The 25,261-nt window shown below is 46.2% G+C and overlaps 1 protein-coding gene across 8 annotated transcripts in view; it reads left to right on the forward strand.

Annotated features, from left to right (window-relative positions):
- HIPK2 (homeodomain interacting protein kinase 2) overlaps nt 1-25,261 on the forward strand; it is a 200,581-nt gene that overhangs the window by 131,449 nt on the left and 43,871 nt on the right. For 6 of the 8 annotated variants that reach the window (XM_049715064.1, XM_049715065.1, XM_049715068.1 and 3 more), the window contains exons 3-10: nt 1,192-1,315; nt 1,609-1,728; nt 3,723-3,809; nt 6,043-6,227; nt 11,520-11,682; nt 15,289-15,496; nt 16,588-16,709; nt 23,920-24,062. In XM_049715064.1, coding sequence (XP_049571021.1) covers nt 1,192-1,315; nt 1,609-1,728; nt 3,723-3,809; nt 6,043-6,227; nt 11,520-11,682; nt 15,289-15,496; nt 16,588-16,709; nt 23,920-24,062 — 1,152 coding nt within the window. The remainder of the gene's footprint in view (nt 1-1,191; nt 1,316-1,608; nt 1,729-3,722; nt 3,810-6,042; nt 6,228-11,519; nt 11,683-15,288; nt 15,497-16,587; nt 16,710-23,919; nt 24,063-25,261) is intronic. The other 2 variants (XM_049715069.1, XM_004272144.4) reach the window with 1 other exon arrangement.

The following is a 25,261-nucleotide window of genomic DNA, read 5'->3' on the forward strand; positions in this document are numbered from 1 at the left end:
TTGTTTTTTTTTTTTCAGTACCATGATGTAGAGAAAAAGAAGATTCGCAATGAGAGCAAATTTAAAGGAGCAGGTGGGGAGATGCTTTTTAAGCAGGGAAAATTCAGCTTGAAGCTCCAAGTGGAGGTGTCTCTGACGCCCCCCGCCTCTCGTGCTGGCTGGGCGAAGATAACGCAGGCAGAGAAAGGTCTCCCCGCTCCCTGCACGCCGCTCCAGGCTGCTGAAAGGGTGGAGAGTAGCGTCTTCCCGTATGGCTTAATCAAGGGACAGTTGAGAGAGAAAACAGAAGTTGGGCTAATGTATCAGCAGAGTGCCTCGAGCCACGTTTTTTTAAAAAACATAAACTGGGTTCGTATCTCATACTCTGAATGTGGTGTTCTCCAAAATGTACCCCTAGCCATCATGACCAATTCCTAGAAAAGAAGAGGTACTCTGTGGTCTTTGGTTTTGATTACCAACTGCATGTGAAATTTTCTCTTTGAGTTTAGGTGATTTCCTTTAGAAGTTCCAGCATGTAACCTGGTTTATCATGTGAAGGAACATAATTTCTACAGTTAGGAAAGGGTTTATAATGGAATTCTGATCGATACCCAAACTAGGTATCGCGAACAGAGTTCTATAATTGTCATAGTAGAGAACTTTTTAGAAGCTAATGAAAAAAAAAGTGTTTCCTTGGGAAAGTGATACAAACTCCTAAGGATTGTTGGCATAAACAGATATTGGATGTAATCCCATTCTGGGTGGAGGCCACTTGTTTTATATATATTACTGAAAACAGAATACCTGTACTTAAGAATTCCTTTGTAAAAACTGGGCACTCTAAAGGTTAGTTTCCCGAGTTTTCAGCTACAAAACATAATTCCCCAAGTGTCTCTGAAATGATACTCGGCTCATCTGGCTGGAGTGTGATGGTAACGAAGTCAATAGCTGTGGTTCCCTGGGGGTCTGTTCTAGAGCCACAGACCTACCCTTCTTCCCGGCCAGTCATTCAGCCAGGCTCCCTGCTGATTGGCAGGGCCAAGTCAAAGGGTGGAGGGGTCATTTCAGTCCAGCTCGAGAATGACAGGCCCTTCAGGGGGTCAATAATGGTACCTTGGGTTTGAAAGACTGGATTTTATGTAGAATTCATGTAGAAATACCTGCCTGCATTTCCAAGTTGCTAATGATTTTTTTTCCATTCTTCCTTTCCAGGGCCCCTGAGATCATCCTTGGTTTACCATTTTGTGAGGCAATTGATATGTGGTCCCTGGGCTGCGTCATTGCAGAGCTCTTCCTGGGCTGGCCGCTGTATCCAGGAGCTTCAGAGTACGACCAGGTGGGTCCGGAGAGCACAGGTGTGCACAGCAAGCCCTCATTCTTCATCTGGATTGGCACCTCATTTATAACCTGACGTACAGATGGGGCTACGCGGTGTTACACTGTCTCCCAAACCTTGCTTCCTTTCGCCTCGCTTTTCTTTCTTTATTCCTCTTTCTTTCCCCTTTTCCTTTGATTACTTCTCTCTCTCCCTATAAAATTGTTGTTTTTCTCCAAGACACTAGAGCCATCAGTGTACCACATGTATGATGACGGGAAAAGCCCTGACCTCGTTCTCATCTTTTCTTGCAGATTCGGTATATTTCACAAACACAGGGTTTGCCAGCAGAATATTTATTAAGCGCAGGAACAAAGACAACTAGGTTTTTCAACCGTGACACAGACTCGCCATATCCTCTGTGGAGGCTGAAGGTAGGAAGAGCGTCCCCTCCAACACCCAGCACGCAGGGAAGAAGGCCCCATCGGTGGGGAGCCTTTGACAGCGGCGCGTTGGTCCTGGACCTGATTGTGATTCGGCCACGGGGCAGGCGCGACTGTGGTTGATACATGGTGTGGATGAATCTGAATGTTCAGAAAGCACCACTTGGGCTTCCCTGGTGGCGCAGTGGTTGGGAGTCTGCCTGCCGGTGCAGGGGACACGGGTTCGTGCCCCGGTCCGGGAAGATCCCACATGCCGCGGAGCGCCTGGGCCCGTGAGCCATGGCCGCTGAGCCTGCGCGTCCGGAGCCTGTGCTCCGCAACGGGAGAGGCCACAACAGTGAGAGGCCCGTGTACCAAAAAACACCACTTTGTTTGACCTGCTGCCTTTTGCGGCTCAAACTCTGAGCTCTAAACTCCTGAGATTTAATCCAGTGAATCTTAATGACCTGTCTGGTTGGTTACTAGACAGAGAAATGAACCACCCCCTGCCCTCAAGGAGCTCCCAGTCCAGAGGGAGCCTGAACCTGTGTGGCAAGCCCTGCCTCCCCGCCGTGACCAGCGCTCTGTTCCCGGCAGGAACAGAGCGTGGGAGGCCGGAGGAGGGAGCCTTTAATCCCGCTGTGGCAGAGGGTCGGGGAGGAGCATTCGAGCCGGGCCCTGAAGGATGAAGAGGGCCTTCCAGGCAGGGAAGCAGCCTAAGCCACACAGCATACGAAGGCCCCGGGGAGGGGTCTGCTGGTCCTGGCCGGCAGGTGGTGGAGCGCACCATTGCACACCGTAAACTCTGATGCTTTGACTTTAACAGAAACGTATTTTGCTTTCACTTTGATCTGTGCCTAGTAATTAAAATTAATGTTTTTTTCCTGGGAAGGAGAAAATAATACAAGTCTTAAGTGTGTTTTGTGTTCATTTTAGGTGTTTCTTTTTTTGCAAGAGTGTGGGTGGGTGTTTTTTTTTGACAGAAACCACACTATATTCTAATACATTTAAAGATAATGTGTGGCCAATGGTGGCAAAAGACTTTGAAAAGAGATCTGGAAGCTAAACAAGGATCCTAGGCTATTGACGGGAGGCTGGCGTTTGGCACCTGTGAGTGTGAGCAGCTCAAGGTCAGGTCCGGTGAAAAAGAGTCCCGGTGGGGAGAGGCCGAGGCCGGGCAGGGGCAGGGTTCACTTCTACATCTTAGTTAAGAGCCTCAGGCCCACTTGGCCAGCTGTTCCCAGATCGAAGCCTGGATCGTAGCAGCTCCAGGTGTGCTGTCCTTGAGGGAGATCTGAAGGATTAATTACCTGTGATCCATGAATGAGTGCCAAAATCCATAGTAATTGGAAACAGCAGCTTCCTAGACTGAGGCCAGTTCGGGAGCTGGGTGTGTGCACCCCGGGCCCAGGCGGAGGGGACACACAGAACAGACTCCGGAGCCAGCTGCCATCACTGGCCCTGGGACCTTGGCAGGCCCCTCAAGCTTTCTGTTCCTGTTTCTGCCTCTGGAAAATGGGCTGGCAGCTGCCCTCCCTAAGATGGTCGTGAAGGGCGTTACATGAGTTCACGTGCTTTAGAATAGCGCCTGGCACATAGGGAGAGCTCTACGTATACGAGTTTGATACATTAAATTAACATTTTAAAGCAAGTGGAAAAAGGGCTTCTGCTTTTCCACATATGGAACCTGACCTTATTCCTTAAACTTAGGGGAGAATGTAGGTCTATCAGGGTTGTGGCGTATCTTGCTCGTCTGGGGATCCTCCAGACCTGACTCAAAGCAGGCCCCCAACAGGTGTTCATGGGAAGGAAGGAGGAGGGATGAGTTAGTGTGGAGGCTAAGGAGAGGAAGGCATTCGTACGCAGGCCACTTTAAGAAGAATCCTAGCCTCCTTCTCCGAAGGGTGGGAAAAGACCCTCTGGGAGAAGCAGAAGCTGGCAGGTTTGAGTCACAGTGACTAGGAAATAATTCATATTACCAATGGGCTTTTGCCTCTCTTGACCAGACACCAGATGACCATGAAGCAGAGACGGGGATTAAGTCAAAAGAAGCAAGGAAGTACATTTTCAACTGTTTAGATGATATGGCCCAGGTAAGCTCCGTGGGTGAGTATGCAGTGTTAGCCCTTTAAAAACCAAGCACAGCAAGACTTCTGCGAGAGCAATTAATGTAGGATGGTGGGTAGAAATCCACATTACTCAACTGTGGTGGTTGACCTTGACCTTAAACAATGATATGCCAGCCTTAGGAAGAATACCATTGGATTTGTGGAACATTTTTAAAACCTTACACCAGGACTTCCCTGGTGGCGCAGTGGTTGAGAATCCGCCTGCCAATGCAGGGGACACGGGTTCAAGCCCTGGTCTGGGAGGATCCCACATGCCGCAGAGCAGCTAAGCCCGGCGCCACAACTACTGAGCCTGCGCTCTAGAGTTCGCGAGCCACAACTACTGAAGCCCACGTGCCACAACTACTGAGCCTGCGCTCTAGAGTTCGCGAGCCACAACTACTGAGCCCATGTGCCACAACTACTGAAGCCCTCGCGCCTAGAACCCATGCTCCGCAACAAGAGAAGCCGCCACAATGAGAAGCATGAGAAGCCCGCACACTGCAATGAAGAGTAGCCCCTGCTCACCGCAACTAGACAAAGCCTGTGTGCAGCAATGAAGACCCGACGCAGCCAAAAATAAAAAAATTTAAAAAACCTTACACCAGCTTTTTAAAAATGGCTTCAGTTTATTGGTTTCCAATTGTAAAATAGTACTGGACAATCTTACTGATGTCTTCACGAGAAGAATTCAAGCCCATTAGTACATTTGAGTTTAATGCCCATGATTAGTTCCCTAGGGCTACCTTAACAAGGGGCCATAAACTGGGTGACTTAAGACAACAACATTTATTCTCTCGCAGTTCTGGAGGCTGGAAGTTTGAAATCACAGTACCAACAACCCATGTTCCCTCTGCAGGCTCTAGGAAAAGACTGTCCGTGCCTTTCTCCTAGCTTCTGGCGGCCCCTGGCAATCCCCGGTTTCCCTTGACTTGTATCTGCATCCGGCCAGTCTCTGCCTCCTTCTTCATGTGGTCTTCATCCCTGTGTTCCCTCTTGTCTCTGTGTCCAAATCTCCCTTCTTTCTCTTATAAAGACGGCAGTCATTGGATTTATGGCCCACTCTACTCCAGTATGACTTTAACTTGGTTCCATCTGCAGAGACCCTATTTCACAGGTACCGGGGATTAGGAGTCACATCTTCTGCGAGAACACAGTTCAGCCCACTGCACTCAGTCTCTCTCAGCTCACTGGAGGGACCACAGCCTCTCACCTTTGTACCCAGAGAAAATTCTAGAACGTCAGCTATTTTTAGGGTAGAAACTAGTCTGAAATCAGGGCAACCCAAAGTGAGTTTTTCTTCAAAGCAATGAGAAATAAAGCTACAGACCAATAAAGACTTAGCACACCTCTTATGGAAGAGAAGTGTAACCAAAAATCATGATTCTGAGTAAAGTATACTTGTCAGTTGATTAGAAGCTTAGATTGCCTGAGAAAACCGAAATCGCCTTCCCGCGCACGTCTTGGAAAATATAGAAAGCACCACAAAACAAGGCTTTTAAAGGCCATCCTAGTATAAGCTTTTGCTCTTGGAAGAAAAATCCTGTGTTCAGATGTCCTGCCTGCCTTGGCCAGAGGTGATCCCAGCGAACCCAGGGACTTGAATAATTCGGGCCCTAGTTCAGGACCTGCAAGAGGACTGACACACCGTAGGGGTGGGAAGAGGGTGCTGAGGCCCCAGCATCTCCCTCGGAAGGTTAAATAAATAAACCTTTTTGCGTCTTATTTTTTACCGCTTGGTTGTAATTATTGTTTTTTTTAACTGTGGGGAAATACATGTAGCATAACTTTTATCATTTAAACCATTTGTAAGTGTACTGTTCAGTAGTATTCCGTGCACTCACATTGTCACGCGCTCCGTCTCCAGGACTCTCTTCATCCTGTGGTTCTTTGCAGTGAGGCGTGATGTGAGGTGTATTTCCGCCTAAGTGATGAACAGGAGCTGGGTACCCCCGGCACGTTTATACATTTGCAGGTGCCGGCAGTGGCCTCTCCCTTCCCAGCGTGCCCTCCCTCTGTCTCTCCTGCAGAGAGAACAGCCGCGTCCGGTGGGCAGTGATGACCCGAGGCAGCACCTCCCACGGGGCAGACACAGCCTTCCGGGGGTTGGGAAGGGGTGACCGAGAGATTAGGATGGAGCTGCAGGGCGCAAACTAAGAGGCGTCAGGGGGAGGGAGGCCGCGCGGGCTCTTGGTAACCTGTCGCCGCTTGCTTTCAGGTGAACATGACGACGGATTTGGAAGGGAGTGACATGTTGGTGGAAAAGGCGGACCGGCGGGAGTTCATCGACCTGTTGAAGAAGATGCTGACCATAGACGCTGATAAGAGAATCACTCCGATCGAGACCCTGAACCACCCCTTTGTCACCATGACACACTTACTCGACTTTCCCCACAGCACACAGTAGGTGTCCCATGCGACGCTTTATTCCAGGGCTGGGCAGACTTTTTCCCGAAATCCCCAGATAGCAAATAATTGAGGCTTTGCGTCCATACGGTCCCTGTCACAGCGGCTCAGTGCTGCCATTAGAGCTGAAGGCAGTTGTAGACGATACACAAACCGATGAGGGAGGCTGTGTTCCGGTAAAACTATTTATCAAAGCAGGTGGTGGCCACATTGGGACCCTGGGCCGAAGTTTTCTTGACACCAAAGAGGGGGAACGGTGGGGCGTGAGAGGGCACGAGGCCGGGTGGGCCGGACCCTGGGGGTCTGTGCACGAAGCGAGGTGCTCAGAATGGCAGCGTCTGTGACGCAAAGCCACGTGCGGGGGCAGAGGTCACGAGTGGAGGGAATGGCAGCGTCTGTGACGCAAAGCCACGTGCGGGGGCAGAGGTCACGAGTGGAGGGAATGGCAGCGTCTGTGACGCAAAGCCACGTGCGGGGGCAGAGGTCACGAGTGGAGGGAATGGCAGCGTCTGTGACGCAAAGCCACGTGCGGGGGCAGAGGTCACGAGTGGAGGGAATGGCAGCGTCTGTGACGCAAAGCCACGTGCGGGGGCAGAGGTCACGAGTGGAGGGAATGGCAGCGTCTCTGACGCAAAGCCACGTGCGGGGGCAGAGGTCACGAGTGGACTCGGTCCAGTGTGGATCTGGGTGTGTTCTTTCGTTCATTCATTCGTTCGCTGTGCGGTGTGCTATGCCAGGGGCTGCAGTGTGTGGGGAGTAAAGCAGATGGGACCCCTGCCCGCTGGAGCTTACAATCTATAGGAGAGAGGAAGGTACTAAACCAGCGGTCCCCACATATCCAGGATGCTATCAGGGGACACATAGGACGGGGAGAGCATGTAACAAGGGGGCCTTGCTTGGGGCATGGCGGGGAAGACCCGAGGACAGGACCGCCAAAGGAGAGGGAGGTGCCTGCTGGAAGGGCCTGCGAGAGCGGAAGGGGCGTTGCCGCATGGAGACTCCAACACGGGCAGGACCGGCCCTGGAGCTGAAGGACGGGGAGAGATGAGGCCCCAGGATAAGCCAGGGGCGGGCCTTCCGTGTTACAGCTTTCAGCCTTTCTTCTAAGAGCAACGGGAAGTCATTAAAGGCTTGATGGCAGAGGAATGGCTGGTGAGAGTTGTGTTTAACAGAGATCTGTCTGCTGTCGCTTGGTCAAGTCAAATAAGCTTGGAAAAAAATGCCCATCAGATTTGGCAACTTGGAAGTTGTTGGTAACTAGTGAGAGCTGTTTCAGTGGATGGTAGAAGCAGAAACCAGTTTAGCAGGTTGAAAGATTGAGAGGTGAAGAAATAGATAGTACCCTTTTCAAGAAGGAAGGCTGGGAAAGGGGAGGGAAAAAATAGAGGGGTGACTAGGGAAGGCCCCAGGGTGGGGTTTCTTTTCATATGGAAGAGACTTGAGCAATTTAAGATGCTGATGGGAAGTGTCTGGTAGTAAGAGCTTAGAGATAAAGGATGCTCAGAAGATGTTTCCCGAAAGTTCAGGTAGTGGGAGGTGGCAGAGTAAATGGAACAGAGAAATAGAGCAGAACCATTGAGCGTGGAGGTTGGACATGAATAGCGCGGCTGTAACTGAGCTTCCCAGGTGAAGGCATGGAGAGACGTGGAGGGATGGAGGTAGCTGGGTCCGTCAGGTGGAGTGTTGCCGGGCTGCTAAGAGAAAAAGGTTGACACGGAGATAGGCGTTGGCAATGGAGCAACTGAAATCCAAAGTGATGGCTGTGGGAGGCTTAGCCAGAAGAGAAAGGAAGGGAAGATGGGAGGGGTCCAAAGAGACTGAGTGGTCTGATCAGCTCAGAGATCGTTTAGTATAGTAATAGTCGAATAAGCCAGATGGGTAGAAAATGTGACCGGATGGGAGGCTTGAATTTCTAGGCTTGAATTTGGGGGATGCGAAGCAGTTTCCGGTTGGACAGTCTAAGGAATGGGTGGCTGGAATTGACCGCAGGTCACTGGAGGTGAGAAGGAACTAAGAAGCCAGGATGTCTGACGAGGAGTCAGGGTGACCTCTGAAGTCTCCCGGGTGGGCAGGACTGAGCTAGTGGCCCAGGCCTCGGCGAAATGAGGAGGAAAGACAAGACATGAGGTTGTGCGGCCTGAGCGTGGGAGAGGGTAGTAGGAGGCACCATAACGAAGGACCACTGAGTGGCTGCGTGTCTTAAACAGCAGACATTTATTTTCTCGTCGTTTTAGAAGCCCAAGATCTAGGTGTTTGGCAGAGTTGCTTTCTCTGTGGCCTCTCTCCTTGGCTTACCCATGGCTGTCTTCTGCCTGTGTCTCCACATGGCCTTCCTCTTTCGCATGTCTGTGTCCTAATTTCCTCCTCCTTCTGAGGAATTGGATGAGGGCCCACCCTAATGACCTCGTTTTACCTCTTTAAAGATCCCATCTCCAAAGTTAGTCACGTTCTTAAGTACAGGGGGATTAGAACTTTAACTGAATGTGAATTAGGGGAGCACAGTTCAGCCTATAACAGAGAGTAACGAGAGATAGCACTTCAACGCCTCGACCCCGAGGCGCTTGGGATGCGAAAGCATAAACAGTCACCTCCCTGGGTGTCTGCTGGGAGAAGCAGGGTGCTCGAGAGAGCAGCAGATTGTAGACAGGGTCAGGAGGGAGAGGGAATGCACGGGAAGAGGCGCGGATCAGAGACAGCTGCAGGTCATCGTGGGCCCTGCCGTGGCCACAATCAGATGGGGCTGCTTAAGGCTGGATTTGACCTTAACCAGCATATGAGAAAGGATGGTGTGGCACCTACCATGGACGGTGCTTCCTCAGTTTTAGGTCTGTTCCTTACTAGCTGTTGTTGAGCAAGTCAAATTTTATTGCAACGACCAGACACTGCCTCTAATTTAGAAGCACGTTTGAAACAACCAAACTCCTGTGTAAAGAAGGAACTTGGACCCATCCCTTGCAAACTCTCATTACGGGATTTGTCCTTTTTCTGGGTGTGGTAGGGGTAAGTCAAGGGGTGTCAGTCTATACCACAAAAGAAAGGCAAACTTGGTGATTTACTGGATGGGGCCCCATAAGATCAGCCTTTGCGTATTCGGGGTGAAGTGGGATGACTGAGAAACAGCTACAGATTGGAGATGGAGGGGTGCTGACTAGCGGGCTCCAGTTACCATCTGCACCAAGTCAGTGAGACAGTCCCCTGCATAAAGTTGGGGGCTTGGTTGAATGACCTCAGGGTTCTGTCTGTCCCTGGGTTCTGTAAGGAAGCAGATATAGGGTGCTTCACTGTGGTGGATGAAGACCAAGCGTGGAATCCATGGGCATCAGCTTCCAATTCAGAACTTGGTGTGAGACCAAGAGAAGAACTGACAACTTAGATTTCGGAAAATAAGCCTCGGAAGGAAAGAAGGGTCTTTGCGCATACCCAGGCTTACCCGAGAGTAGGCCTGATCCCCAGGTAACCCTAGAACTTGTTGGGCAGACCGTGGAGAACTCTGGGGCTAGAAGAAACCTCCAGGCCACCCCACCGCCCTGCTAGAGACCCCACCTCTGGGGCTCGGCCAGGGTTACCCCAGCATCCAGATTAACAGGTGAAAGAGACTCCACTCATTTCTCCACGCCAGGATTCTAGTGCACAGATTCCTTAAAAACCACTCTCAGAATGAACCCAACGTGAAAGTGCTTTCCTCTAACTGAAACTAAAAACTCAGACCGTTTCAGCTAGAAGATTCTGAGTCTAAAAGCTTTGTGTTGAATTGTCAGAAAACCGTTGATGCATTAACTACAGTCCAAAAAGAACACAAAATCTATTGTTTGATTCCTTCAGCCTCCATGTGAAAGCACTTAGCAGTGGGCTTGACACTTCGTAGATGCTCAAAACATGTTGGCCTTACCAGCATTAGTAATGGTGTTTCTAGCTCTTGGTTACTGGAGAATACGTTTTCCTTCCTCTCCAGGGCTGTCAGTCAGTAAATGTTTATTTAGTGTGCATTGTGTAGCCAATGTAAGTAGTCATTAACTCAGAAAGAATGTCTAAGTCAGTTCAGACCATCTTTCATGGAGAGGATGTTTTGGGATAGCCCACAAGCACCTGCTTGGCCCAGAATATAACTTACCTATAGTATGTGGAAACAGTATGCATCTGTAATCTTAAAATAGTAGAATTTTATATTGTTATTAAACTATTTATACTTAAAAATAAGTATTTTAAATTGAAATTTAATATTCATTGTCTTGAATATTACCATTTGAGGAAAATTAAGTTTAATTAGAAGAAGACACAAGTGAATGAAAAACAATGTATAAATTCTAAAGGACACTATATGGTGGATTTTCAAAAGTTTGGTCAGGGCCACTCGTGGCTTTCCTTGTCCTTGATGCTGGTGTCAGCAACACTTCTATACTTGACTTTCATAATTAGAGTTTTGTTTTGATTCACAAATGCAATGGAGGAAGAAAAAGAGGAAGAGAAAGTTTACTTCATGTAACTGGGCAAGAATTAGAAGACTGAAAGGCAGAATGAAGGAAGGTGAAGAGAATGTACATGTGTATGTGAAGACTGCCAGTGATTAGCTCTTGATCTTGACAAATTACCCATCCTCTGTCTGCTTCAGCCTTACTCATAAAATAGGGCCAACGGTCGTATCTCTTCCCCTCGTGGTTGCTGTAGGACTGAATGAGACAGTGCTTGCAAACAGCTACCACACTGTCAGTAAAGTTAGCCACTAGCAGTAATCATTAAGATCATTGTTCTCATTCCATACACAATCCAGGGAGGAACAGGCGTGGCACGAGGTCCTGGTACTGGGTTGGGTAGTTCCTTGGCTGACCCCTAGATGGCGCTGGTGCCCTAGACTAGCTGGAAAGGGTGAGCGCAAGGAAGGTGGAGGCAGGTCATCAACTGCTGTTCAACGCTCCCAATCAGAGAACTTATACGTTTGTTTATGCGCCAGAAACCACCTTGAAAGCTGAGAATGAGCAGTGAAGGTGCAGGCAGATCAGCAGCATGAGGAAGTGCAGTGAGAGCCCAGAGGTCTGTTGTGCTGGTGGAGAACCTTTACCCACCAGGATGGGGAGAAGAGGTAGTGAGACAATGGGGGGATTCATCTAAGTACCGCCGACTCTTGCAAATGCAGGCGCTGCATGAGAAATCCAGGAAATTGAGACCTAACATGAAGTGTCCCGGTTGTTTTGTTTATTAGATTAACTGTTCTCTCTCCGTTTTCTCCCCTGGATTCCACCTTACCTTCTTGTCTTTCCCTAATGCCTCTGTCTCTGCCTTTTGCATGAACAGCGTCAAATCATGTTTCCAGAACATGGAGATTTGCAAGCGTCGGGTGAACATGTACGACACGGTAAACCAGAGCAAAACCCCTTTCATCACACACGTGGCCCCCAGCACATCCACCAACCTGACCATGACCTTCAACAACCAGCTGAACACCGTCCACAACCAGGTGAGTGGGGAGCGGAGGGGAAGGCAGGCGGGGCTGATAGTGTGAGCGACAGGAATTGTACTTTTCCACCAAACCGAGTCAGGAGACAAAACTCCTCCAATATCACGTACAACAGACAAAATCCCTCTGCTGCCACGTTCAACTCTGTAAGAAAGTGTGTGTTCCCAAGGTTATTTCCTTTGAGAATCCCAGGCACTCTTTGTATTGACTACTGGCTCATCGAAAGGTCCCAGAAATGACTCACTAAGGGAGTTACTTCTGAGATGGTACCTCTTACTGCTCTCCTGTCTTGATGTGGGAATAAGGTAAAGGAGATGCTGTGATCCTTTTATGACCGACATCTGCCTGATAAAGAATTCTAGAACTAGAAGGGATGCTGGCGGTCACCCAGCTCAGGCCCTTGCTCCTGGTGTCTACACTGCTGGGTCCACATGGTCTCCTTTCAAGACAGATAAAATCTGTCCTTTTCCAGTTCTTGGGGAGAATCAATTCACCAATCTTGTCACCAGAATTCCAGCAGTTAGAACTAAAAAGGGACCGGGAGACTGAGGTTTTCTTCCTGCAGCTTTCCAACCTTTTGCAGAAAATTAGCAGAATCTAGCACCTAATACACTGCTCGAATATGGATGACACCCAGGAAATAGTTACTGAATGAATAATCCCCAAGTCCTCACTCAGGCTGCCTCTGGTGTCTAAGAGACTTTTACTTTTATTCCCACCAACCAGCCTTACCAGTTCCACCAAATAAATGACCCTAGATTTTTTTCAGTCTTAATATCAATCTTTAATGACAACAGCACACCTCTGTGTGTGTGTGTGTGTGTGTGTGTGTGTACACACACACACCCCACCCCTTAGGAAAGGAATGTATATGTTCTAATCCTGAAGTGTGAATACTCTGCCGGGCCATCTGCTCTTTTCCGACAGGTCCCCTACTCCCACGGAAGAGTCATTGACCCTGTTTTCCAGGCCATTCCTGGCATGGTGTGTTGCTAAGGCCCAGCTTTACTTCCCAGCCTGTCCTCTCCTTCTGCCTAAACTCTAGTAGGAGAGGCTGCCTGGAATCTGCTGCCCCCTGGGGGCCCTTGGTGTTCTTACAGTTCTCCTTAGTGGGAAGAGCTAATGTTCTCTACAGGCTGGAGTCCAAAATAATAAACATTCCCACCCAGTGCCTAGCTCAGTCCTCAGGCTAAGGCGGCCACAGCCAGTCGGGTGAACTCCTTGCCAAAATATCACCGTGGTTTTGGTCTTCATCACCAGAGCCCCATCACAGTGAGTGGACTGTCTTGCTGGTGCCGTAAGCAGGAAGAGTAGAAGATACGTTGCAATGGGAAGGTTGGCCTAACTGTGAGGAAGGAGGGCCAGACCAAGATGCATATACAGTATTCGTTAGGCAACAATTGGAGATTTTTGAGCAGGGTGGTGACATGCACAAAGTAGTCTTTTGGAAAGAATGTTCTAGCCTCTGTGTCCAAAACGAATTGGAAGAGAGGAAGCAGAGGCCAGAGCATCACTAGTCAGGGCCTTACAGGTCCCAGACACCAGGACAGGCCTCAGCTAAGGAAGTAGTGATTAAAAAGAGAGTTCTGGGGACATTAAACGAAGGAAGGAGCAGCAGTACCAGCGACTGGCCAGAAGGGGGAGTAGTTGAGCACCAGCGTGGGAACTGGAGGAGATTGGTGCTAGTGCCCTGAAGAGGGAAGCTCAGAGGCAGGAAGATGTGAGGAGGGTCTGGTCTCTGGTGTGTAGAGTGCAAGCAGGTGGTGGGAAGTGTGTATGTGGGGAAGCCTCCCGGAGAGGTGAGGCCATGGAGAGAACAAAGAGGAAACACAAGTCGTGCCATCAGTAGCAACACAGATGCTGGCCCAATACAGACGACTGTATATAAAACAGATAAACAACAAGGACCTACTGTATAGCACAGGGAACTATATTCAATACCTTTTAGTAACCTATAATGGAAAAGAATATGAAAAAGAATATACACACACAGAGACACACATATATATGTAACTGAATCACTTTGCTGTGCACCAGAAACTAGCACAGCATTGTAAATGAACTATACTTCAATAAAAAATAAAAAAATTAGATTGGCCCAAAAGTTCGTTCAGCTTCGTAAGATCTTATGGAAAAAGTTCATAAGATCTTACGGAAAACCCAAACGAACTTTTTGGCCAACCCAATAAAAGATGCTGGCCCACACGTGTCACACGTGCATCCCCAGTCACACTAGCTGGAGGCCAATTGTGTGGTGCTGCAAAAACAGACACTTATTGTTACAATAATATCTTAAAATCTAAACATGGGCGCCAAATAATTTAGTGATTACTTTCAAATTCGTTTGCTTTGCACTGAAATTCAGCATCAAATATAAGTATAAAAATCATGCAAAATGAGACTTTATCCTTTTTATCAAATTTGACACACATGCATACCCTTCTTGAAATCCTGATTTTGTATGTGTCCACGATATCCTTGTGGCTCTTTCCCTCCTTACTTTTTTAGTGCTTGTAACCTCTAGTGGCAAAACCTCTTATAAAGGTTGAATCTGAAGCCATAGGTAACTCCACCTATCTTGCTAAAGGCTCAGCATGAAGAAGACTAAGATGGGGTGAAACTGGAGAAATCTCAGTTTAGAATTTCTTTTCCTTCCGTGCGTGGCTTTGCTTCACATGGAATTTCAATCTCAAATGCTGTCTCTTTCTGGAAGAGAAAGGAAAGAGGACATAACCTCAGTATCTGTCTAACCCATCTCCATTTAAGTTCTCTTGACCCACTGGCATCTTTTCTCCCTGCCTTCCAGCTTTAGTAGTTGAACGCCAGCATGAGAATGCACCGAATTCCAACAAGTAACCCCAGTCTCAGCATGTCCCTCTCCGTCTCTATTTCTGCAGCGTATTTCTTTACAGTAACGGTGCTCTGCAGACATCTCAGGGCATCTGTAAACAGTGCTGCCCTTAGACCTGAGAAAAAGGGCCCCCTGCCTGGGCCCTCCCCAGGTATGTGTGCTTCCATGCCAAGGTCTGGGTACCTGGCACCCCAGGCTTGGTTTCATCCTCCCCAGTATGGACTGTACCACCAAGTCCAAATACATGCACCCAAAGGCCCTCAAGTTGTGGGACAGAGCTGGGACAGGGAGAGAAGGCAGGCAGGCATTCAGCTCCACGTTCCAGTGGCCCAGCCAAGGAATCCAAGAGGGATTCAAACTCAAACCCAGTCTTCCAGGTGGTTATGAAAGTGTACGTGTCCAGGTGGAAGGGCAGAACGTAAGTCCTTTAGCCGAGTTTTAACTTTGCAGTATTTAGACATGATATGCAGGCGTCCACTTGCATTTGTAGGCCCCATAAATGTTAGAAACAGGCCTGGATGTAAGCACCGAAGGTGGTCCTGTGTTTCATGGGGCTGCAGGTGCCTGCTTTTCCCTGAGACTTTCCAACTATATTTCCACTCCCCTCTGTTTTTGCTTTTTTGCTCTTGGTTTTCGTTTGTTTGTTTGCTCTTCTTTGAGTTCATTTATTTGATTTAGATTCGTGTCTCCCAACATGCCACCTCCCTCATTTTTTATTTGTGTTTATTTTTGTTTAATCCCCACCATTCCTTTAGGCTCCCACCTCCACCAGTGCCACTCTTTCCTTAGCCAATCCTGAAGTCTCCATACTAAACTACCAATCTGCACTCTACCAGCCCTCAGCGGCATCCATGGCTGCGGTGGCCCAGCGGAGCATGCCCCTGCAGACGGGAGCGGCCCAGATCTGTGCCCGGCCCGACCCCTTCCAGCAAGCGCTCATCGTGTGTCCACCCGGCTTCCAAGGTAAGGCTGAGTGGACACAGCCTCTCACCTGCTTCCAAGAGGACCACCTCTGGGGCGCCAGCCCCCAAACTCTTCTGTCCTGCTAAAGCCCTCTTCATTTCTTTTGCTGAGAGCCCTGGCTTCACTGAACTTGAGGGCCCCCGTACTGCGGCGGCCAGCCTAGAAACAGTGGGACTTACGTTTCGGCACCAAGTCAGCGTCTTGTTATTCTCATCACCTGCCAGTGGTTTCGGCCCAGGCCCAGTTGCTGTCTGTAAATCAGCGCATTGTGTGTGTTCCCATTGTTATGCTGATGTCAGCTCTTGCGTTTCCTCACATGGAATATCCTGTGTGGCTTATCTGTAAAAAATTGCCGATCTCCAACAGCCAACTAGTCCCAGTTCTTGTGAAGAATATAAATCTGTCTGGAAAGCATTTCCTGGACACCACCCCCCGACCACGTGCCCACCAGGTGATCCTTTGGCCATGCACCCCGGCCTCTTCTCCTGAAAACTCTAAGCTGGAGTTGGCTGCTTGGTTACAGTTTACACAGAAAGCTCAAGAATTTGTCTCTGAAACCCTCCTGGTGTAAGTCTACGTGGTTCAGTCTGAATCAGTGCAATTCCAGCCGCCTCACTCCTCCCCCAAGGCCTGGCTTTGACATACGCAGATATATCTTCATGTCAAAAGCAGTTGTTTTCCTACTGTAATTTGCCAACATAACTGTTCCACTTTTGGCTTTAAAGATTCCTTAATCTTTCAAAGACCTAGTCTTTGAAAACATTCAAGGCTGTTTTCGTGGTTCTTTTAAATTTTAAGTTAGAGGGAATTCCCTGGCGGTCCAGTGGTTAGGACTCCACGCTTTCACTGCCAAGGGCCCGGGTTCAGTCCCTGGTCGGGGAAGTAAGATCCCACAAGCCATGTGGCATGGCCAAAAGAAAAAAAAATTTTTTTTTTTTAAGTTAGAAACTAAAGGGGAGACTTCCAAAGGACCAGGCGGTATCTAGTGCCAAGGGAAGCTGAGAGCTGACACAGCGGGCTAGGAAGGTTCTCCTCGTCCAGCTGTTTCCAGTCACTTAGCCCTTTTCCCCCTTGCCCGTTGTCTGGACTAGGATTGCAGGCCTCTCCCTCTAAGCATGCTGGCTACTCTGTGAGAATGGAAAACGCGGTTCCCATCGTCACTCAAGCCCCAGGAGCTCAGCCTCTTCAGATCCAACCAGGTCTGCTTGCCCAGGTAATTCTTTCTTTATTATTACTGGTATTACCATGATCCATGTTAATGTTGTTCACAAAAGAGCTATATCTTCGCTAATTCCCTCCCTGGCAATGACTTAGATGCTTGAAATCATTAGAATATATCAGTAATATTCTGAATGATACCCAGGTGAATTACCTTCCTAAGTGTCTAGCTTACAATTACAAGAAGAAATTTAGACACAGGGAGAGTCTGGGGAAATTATCATTGTATCTTTGTAATGCAAATTAATATGGGAGACCTAGGGTTTAGTCCTAACTCTCTGTGACCCAAGGCAAGTCAGTTAGCATTTCTTCCTTGTAAAATTGAAATTATTTTTTTAAAGCCAAAAAGAGCCTTGGAGATTATCTCTTTGTTTTATAGTTGAAAACCAGGATCACAGAAGCTTTGGGATGGAACCTTCCTTATCTGTTCACACAGGTACTCTGACAGATTCTTAGAATGAAATCACAGAGGTGAAACTGGTTGAAAATATGTAAAGTGTTGTGGAAATTTTAGGTAACCATAGTGGTGTAATGATAATAGTAATCAATCCTTAATGTCACTTGAACCTTAATAACAAATATATCCTCATTATGCCAGGCACTTTACAGTTGTTATTGATTTAATCCCCACAACATAGTAAGGTATTTGTCTCCTTTTGACAAATAGGGGAAATGAAGCACAAGCACTGGCTCAAAGTCACACGGCAATTAGGTGGCAGAACCAGAACAGAAACCCAAGACACCAGCATCTGTATTTTTACCACCATGCTGTACTGTTTCTGCTGTTGGGCGTCAAGGACAGCTTGACCAAAATGTCGGTGGTCTAGAGGCACTTTTGTTTTTAAATAAAGTTGGTTCCCAAAGACACTTACTTATGGTGTCTTTTGTTGAATAGAGGTTTGGGGTTTTAATTTTAATATAGTCAAATTGCATAGGTCTATTTTGGACTCACTCTATGCTATTCCATTGTCCTCTCCAATATCCTATTGTCTTAACTATTATGACTTTAATATATGTCTGGTATCTGGTCAGAAAAGCCCTGCTCCTATATTGTTCTTCAAAATTTCGCTGTCTCTTCTTATCCCTTCGCTTTTCCATGGGAATTTTATCATCACCTTTACATAAGAATTTTGGTTCCAAAACAAGCCAAAACAAAACCCAAAACCCTGGTTTGTATTTATTGGACTTGCATTGGATTTATATTTACTTTTAGGAAAATTGACATCCTTATAATATTAAGTCATCCCTGAACATGGTATAACTGTATATAAATTACCTTTTATTCCTTTCACTAAAGTTTTCTTTTGTTAGAATAATTCCTAAATATTTTACAGTTTTGTTATTAATAACTTTTTTAACTGTATGTTCTAATTATTTGTCTTTGGTTCATAGGAATGTAACTGATTTTTCTTTATTGAGTTCGTTATCTAGCAATCCTTCCAAACTCTGATTAGTTCTGATTGTTTCTGTGAATTCCCTTGGATTTTCTATGTAGACTATCTTTTCATTTACAAATGATACAGTTTTGTTTCTTCCTTTACAATCTTTATAACTTTTATTTATTGTTCTTATATCACTGTGCTGACAGCCCCTCCAAAACAACGTTTAATAACAGTGTTAATATTGAGCATCCTTAACTTGAACTTAACTTTAAAGGAAATTCTTCTAGCTGCTTGCCATTAGGGATTTTGTTTACTCTGAAGAGTTGATAGGGACGCTTCATCAAGTTTGCTAATTTTTTTAATGAATTAATATTAAATTGCATCAAATGTTCTTTCTTCATCTATTGAAATGCTCCTGTGTTTTTGTTCCTTTATCTGTTAATGTACCAAGTTACTTAATAGATTTTGTCATGTTAAACTATCCCTGTATGTCCAGGGTGAACTTTATTTAATCATGTTGTGCTTGATGTGTTTGTATGCTTTTCAATTCTGGATAGTTTGCAAACACTGTAGCTAGTATTTTTGCATCTATGTTCATAAGTGAGAAGCGGCATGAATTTCTCTTTCTTGTAGAATCTTTATCTGCTTTGGGCATCGAGATTACACCAATCTCGTAAGATATGCTGGATATTATTACCTCTTCTTCTGTTTTCTGGAACAGCTTGTTTGAGATTGATATTAGCCATTCTTCATCTCTTTGTTCTTATGTCCAAACTGAGACTGCAAATGACCACTAACACCAGCTTCTGATGGCACAGAAAGCTGTGTCTTGCTGCAAGTTTGTAAACAGAGAACCTTCAGCGTATAAAGCACACCTTCTACTCCTTCCTCTCTCTGTCTCTGGTCCTCATAGCTCCCTTTTGTTTGCAGTAGGAGTGGCTGGGCCCGTGAGCCATGGTCGCTGAGCCTGCACATCAAGGACATGGTAGACCAAAGTGCCTTGACATGCAGAGACGCCTAAGAGAGATTAAGTTTAAAAAAAAAAAAAAAGTCCTGTCCTATCTAGCATCACTGTGTGTCTTTTTGTTTATTGGTTGCTTTTGATTTTTCTGTCACTCAATTCATGCCAATACGTTAGCCTATTAAGGTCGAGCTTTCCTAGGTTTTTGGGTTTTTTCTCTTTTTTTGGCTACGTTGGATCTTTGTTGCTGCGCACAAGCTTTCTCTTGCTGCGCACAGGCTTTCTCTAGTTGCGGCGAGCGGGGGCTACTCTTCATTGCAGTGCGTGTGCTTCTCATTGCGGTGGCTTCTCTTGTTGTGGAGCATGGGCTCTAGGCGTGCGGGCTCAGTAGTTGTAGCTCGCGGGCTCTAGAGCACAGGCTCAGTAGTCGTGGCACACAGGCTTAGTTGGTCCGCAGCATGTGGAATCTTCCCGGACCAGGGCTCGAACCCGTGTCCCCTGCCTTGGCAGGCGATTCTTAACCACTGCGCCACCAGGGAAGTCCTCTCCTAGGTATTGTTTAATGGTCCCTTCAAAGGACGAAAATAAGCTAACTTCTAAAACTAGTAGGGCAGCTATAAAAAAAAAAAGAAAAAAAGCAATAATTAAACACGCGAGCTGACGCCTTCATTTTTCTTGGGATAAATTTCTAGGTATCAGGCACTCCAAAGATTATTACTTTAAATATATCCCAAAATTCTGCGTATTTCTTTTTATCTAAATAGTTATACTTTTTCCAGGAGTTTATCTGTGAAAGTTTAGAGAGTCTTTTAAATCCATCCCTCATGTTAGCTTTGTTTGCTCTGCCCTTTTCTGCCCCACCTCCCAGCAGCATCACATGTCCCTCAAAGGGAAACACTCTCTCTGGGGCACCCCAAAGATGTGTTCATGGAAGAAGAAGGTGTAATCACACCCTCTCATTTCAGAGACACGAGGGTGATATGGATTGCCTTACCAGTAACGCTTTTTTGATACCGCCTAAAAGGAGCTGTCACCTCTGTCCTTCCAAGCCCCAGGCCAGAGCTGGCATCTTGACCACCATCAGAAACTATGAATGAGTAGGTAAAGGTAGAGAGATGGGAAGTACAGTTCTTGATTGATGCAGTATTGAATTTATCTCACGTTTCAAATGGCAGATCCCAGACCCGCTTTGACCCTTCAGAGCCCCCAGGATTTGGAGATTTCTGGTTGCCAGATCCTTGTAGACTCTGCCCTGCCATGAAGAAGTTTTGTGCATTCTTCTAGCCAATCAGCGTGTACCACCTGAACCCCTTTAAATGTTTCCCTAAGGATAAACCACTGGCTTGGACTCTTTAAACTGTTAAAATACAAAGCTTCGATGCTTCTCAAAACCTTCTCTGGTTACTTTCAGCCAGTCTTTCCAACCGTTCTGTCTTGCCGTCTGTGTCAGTCTTGCTTCGTGCCTGATATTGTTAATGAATGAGGAAGACTCTCTCATACCACTTTTATGCAGTTACCACCAGCACCTGATCCTGAACAGGGCCAGCACTGTTATGTATCATCTCCATAAAAAGAGGTAGTAGTTTGGCTGAGAGCGTGGGCTCTACAATTTGACTGCCCGTGTCCAGGTGCCAACCCCACCACTTACTGGCTGTATCACTTTGGGGAAGTTATTTTTGAATTTAAGTTTAATTAATTATTATCATCGATATTGTATCATTATTTTCAGCTGAGCCTCATAATATACTATGATTCCATTTCTTTTCCTGTACAGCGTGTTGTTCCTGGAATTAATGATTGTCTCATCTTTTCATTGGGTTAGTTTCCTCTGTGTCTATTATTACGCAGCCCCAAACTCTTCCCGAGTTCTAAAAGGCTTGTGTGTTTGATGTGTTGATGTGTTTGAGCACATTGAGAAGTTCAGTGGTGGTTATTTTTCTCTCTTTCTGAAATCTTTTAAGACTCTCCCTGTCTACAGTGGTCTGAGATTTCATGACTGCATGTTTCCTCGTGAGTCTTTTAGAATACATTGTCCTGGACAACCTATTTGCCCTTTTTACCTGGAGAATTTTCTTTTATTTTTGCCTTTGTTAACTTCTTCCCTTCCATTTTCTCTGTTCCCTCTTTGCAGAATTCTTATTAATTAGGTGCTGGTGTTTCTGAAGTGATCTAATGATTTTCATATCTCCCCCGACCCTGCCCACCTTTCTGTCTCTATATATTCGAACTATGCTACTTCCGAATATTTTCTCAACTCTATGGAATCGTTAATTTCTGTTGTCATAGGTCTCATTTCCAAGAGTTCTTTCTCGTTCTCTGAATATAGATATATCTTCTTATACATGATCTTGTTTCATGGAGATATATAGATAGATTTTTTTTACCTCTATGAGGACATTAATTACATATTTTTTTGAAATTTTCTTCTGATTCCTACACTGTTGTTGTTTCCTCTGAGTTTCATTTTTTTGTTTTAGTCTCTTTCATCTTAGAAGCTTCCTTTAAAATCTGGCGATCCCTGGCTGTTCATTCATATCTAAGACTGAAGCACTGAAATAACTGGAGAGCTTCAGGGGCAGGGCGGTGGACTTCTCCACAGCTGAATGTGGGCTTCTGTATAGACCAGTAAGGAGTGAGCTCAGCATTTTCATTGGCAGATCCCCTCTCGTCAAATGTATCTATATTTTTTTCTCTTGGAATAGTCAGTTTCCCTAGAGAGAATCCTCCAGGCTCCTGCTTTGAGACTGGGGAGGCCGGGTAATAATTCTACATACCAGGGATCTGGGGGTGAAGGCATCTCATAGTTTAATATACAGACTTGTCCTTAGATTCCTTCAGTCTGTGAACTCAGTAATCGCCCTTCTGGTTAACAGCTTCTAAAATTTTGTTAACTGTTATTGTCACTTCCTGTTCTCTTTGTCCTAGGGATCTATATATTTTGTTCATTCCTTCACTGTCATTTTAGTTGAGCTTAAAGAGGGAGAGCAGTAAATGTATGTTTAATTTACCATATTTCCAGGCAAGCTATGTAACTTCTCTGTGTTTCAGTTTACTCATCTGAGAAAAGGGAGGGGAAAACAGTCCCTACCTCACAGGATTGGTCTTAAGAGCAAGTCAGAAAATCTATTTATGGTCTTAGTTCTATGCTTGGCACATGGTATGCATCCAGAAATATCAGTGCTAACCTTATAAATTATAAGGTAGTAATAAATTATAGAAATATCTGATGAAGTGTTGTCTGAAATGAGCTGAACACACCAATCAGTGATAGAGGTACAAAAATATCTCCCTCTGAAGTAAAATGTTAATATTCATTTTAGGGAAATAGGGAAAAAATAATGTCCTTAGCTTGATGTCAAGATGTATTATTTTAAAATGACATTAGTCAAAACACATGCTTTTTATGAGATCTGAAATAAGTTCCAGGCAAAATCAGTAGAAATCTTACTGCCAGTGAAACTGTTATTCATTTAAGCTTTTGAGCTCATAACTGTTTCAATTAAATTATTTTTCTGCTCACTGTGTTTGAATTCAGTAAACCTGAAATACAGTTAAGTATAGTTACTTGCCTTGGTAGAACTGCTTCCTTCATTTCATCAACAGACATTTATTAAGCATTTACTGTTTTATCTGTGGTCCCTGAGCTTTCTGCCTCTATCAAAAAAGATCAGTAAGCAAACAGGCAATATTGACAAGGTATAAGAGATTTCACTGGGTCTCATCTGCCACAGAGATGACAGGATAGACCTGGTGAACGATCCACTCAGGTCTAAACTGCAGCTCTATCATTTTATACACATCACTGCTTATTAAGCCTTGACTCAAATTTGTAATCCACTTCCAGAAGTGCTTGTTTGTACGTGTGAGCCAAAACACACATATTAAACACATGCACAGTTCGTGGAGCACTACATTATATTAATTACCCAGTGTCAGTCATCTCCATCCCAATGGCAAGAGAGATATAACTAAGATCCCAAATCTTTTAAGTCCTTGATCTGCCCAAGAGGAATTTTACCTTAGTGGTGTTCCTTCAAGTGTCCAGCTTTGGACAGCTGTGTTCATTGTGAATCATTTAATAACCAAAGGCAAGCAGAATAGTGACTGAAGATGCAGAGAGCTCAAAACACAATACACGCACGTGCACGCACACGTGTAAGTCTGTTCAAGGAGGAATCAAGAACGTTCGTTTTAGACTTCTTAGAAAACGCTTAATATTTACGAAGAATCAAGCTGCGACTCCCCCACTGTCTCATTTTTGCTTTGAGGAAAAGTCAAGGTAATTCTCAGGTAAGCTTAAGGTCCCAGCTAAGGATTGTACGTCACACTCGCCTGCCCTCAGTTGCAGGCAAGTATCGGATACTTGGTGATCTCAGAATTATGTTAACTTAGATTCAGAAGATAACACAAGTTGGACCTCTAGATTCTAGCTGATAAACACAAGGCAAAATATTAAATAAAGGATACTAGACAGAAAACTTCTTGAGGGCAAGAAGTTACCCTTGTATGGCCCAATTCAACTACCTCAATCTCTCGCACGTAATTGTGTGACAGAATAAATCAATAAATGAACTCTTGGAAATTTTAAGCTTTGTTCATTGGAGCAAATTTATAAATAAGTCATTCTTCAGTGTGAATGAATTGCTTCCATACAGTTCTTTGCCCATATCCTTATTATCTTCTGTTGACATCCCATGTGCTAATTTTATCTCCCCTGGATTTCGAGGCCAAAGAGCAGGTCTCCGCTTTCACACCTATCACAGGCTCGAGCACAACTCTGGGCACAGAATAAGTGCTTGACTCATGCAGATTGATTTTATGACTAACAGACATGGTGACAGCAAACGTCCTCTGTCCTACAGCAGGCCTGGCCAAGTGGGACCCAGCAGATCCTGCTTCCCCCGGCGTGGCAGCAGCTGACTGGGGTGGCCACGCACACGTCGGTGCAGCATGCGACTGTGATTCCCGAGACCATGGCCGGCACCCAGCAGTTGGCGGACTGGAGGTAAGCAAGGCAGCAGGCATGTCTGGGATGGGAGGCACGTCTACCACTGACCCAGAGAGCTGCCGGGCTGGCCTGTACCAGAATCCCCTGCTTTTTAAATTAAAAAGAGTATTAGGTGGAATAGACTACAGTGTAATGAGAGGTTACTTTCAAATAAATGTGTACCAGGACACTAGAAAATCAGCTTCATTACATTATGGTCAGTTGTCATTTTCAACCCAAAATTCAGTTCCATTATTTGATCACCAGTGTAATTCACCAGACTTGGCTTGGGACGATTTTTTGGTTGTTTCTCAGAATTAAATTCCACTCCCAGAAAACAAAGATTTGTCACCAGCGAAAGGATGCAGAAGAGAGTCCCCGGGGCTCCTGTGCAATTCCGGAAAGTGTTCTCGAGGTGTTCTGAGACGCGAGCACGCTGGAGTCATCGCAGACTTCCCAGGGGGAGGCTTGACAGAAAGGGCTTTATTTGGGATGATAAACTCTGGTGTGTTTGCTGAGTGTGTCTCTTCAGTTGATAGTCATATCTTCGAGATCCAAGTGCACTTTCCGCAGACCCCAGAGGCAACCAGCTGACAGCCACCAGCATGCCACACCCCCTGCATCTGTTTCCAGAGCCCCCCCCCCCATCCCGCTCGCCAGCTTCATCACTGACACGTCGCTCCGTTGTTTTTATGGCCGCTTTCCACTTTTCCTTGTACCTGCCACCCACCCCACGCCAACACCACCACCATGCCCCGCTGCACCAGTGCAGAACCAAATGGCAGCCCCCAAGTTGTCCCCAGCTTCCCGTGGCCCCCTGCACTGTCTCTCAGCCCAAACAGCAGGGCAGGTCGCACCCCTCACCCTCTTGACAGCCTCCATACCAGCCATGGAGCCTCCTGACAGCTCCTTTTCTGACCTGAAAGGCTACTGTGAATGAAGAGCTCTGGACAAAAGGTCGAGAGGTAGAGAGACAGGCCCCCAGTCCAGCCTCAACTGCACCTTCCTCTGTTCTGCCAGTTAATTTTCTAATTACTAATATACTAATTCTAATTTAATTTAGTAAGAAGAAGAGAGGAACACGGGCTGCTTGTCACAGCCCCATTCACTTCCCACTGACAGCACTTCCCCTACATCTCCCCCCACTCATTGGCAGCATTTTCAAACCAGGTAAAACTGGGGTCATGTCTGGCCCTGCAGGACCTGGGAAAAGTTAC

This window comes from Orcinus orca, chromosome 9 (assembly GCF_937001465.1).
Source record: "Orcinus orca chromosome 9, mOrcOrc1.1, whole genome shotgun sequence".
Classification (NCBI taxonomy): domain Eukaryota; kingdom Metazoa; phylum Chordata; class Mammalia; order Artiodactyla; family Delphinidae; genus Orcinus; species Orcinus orca.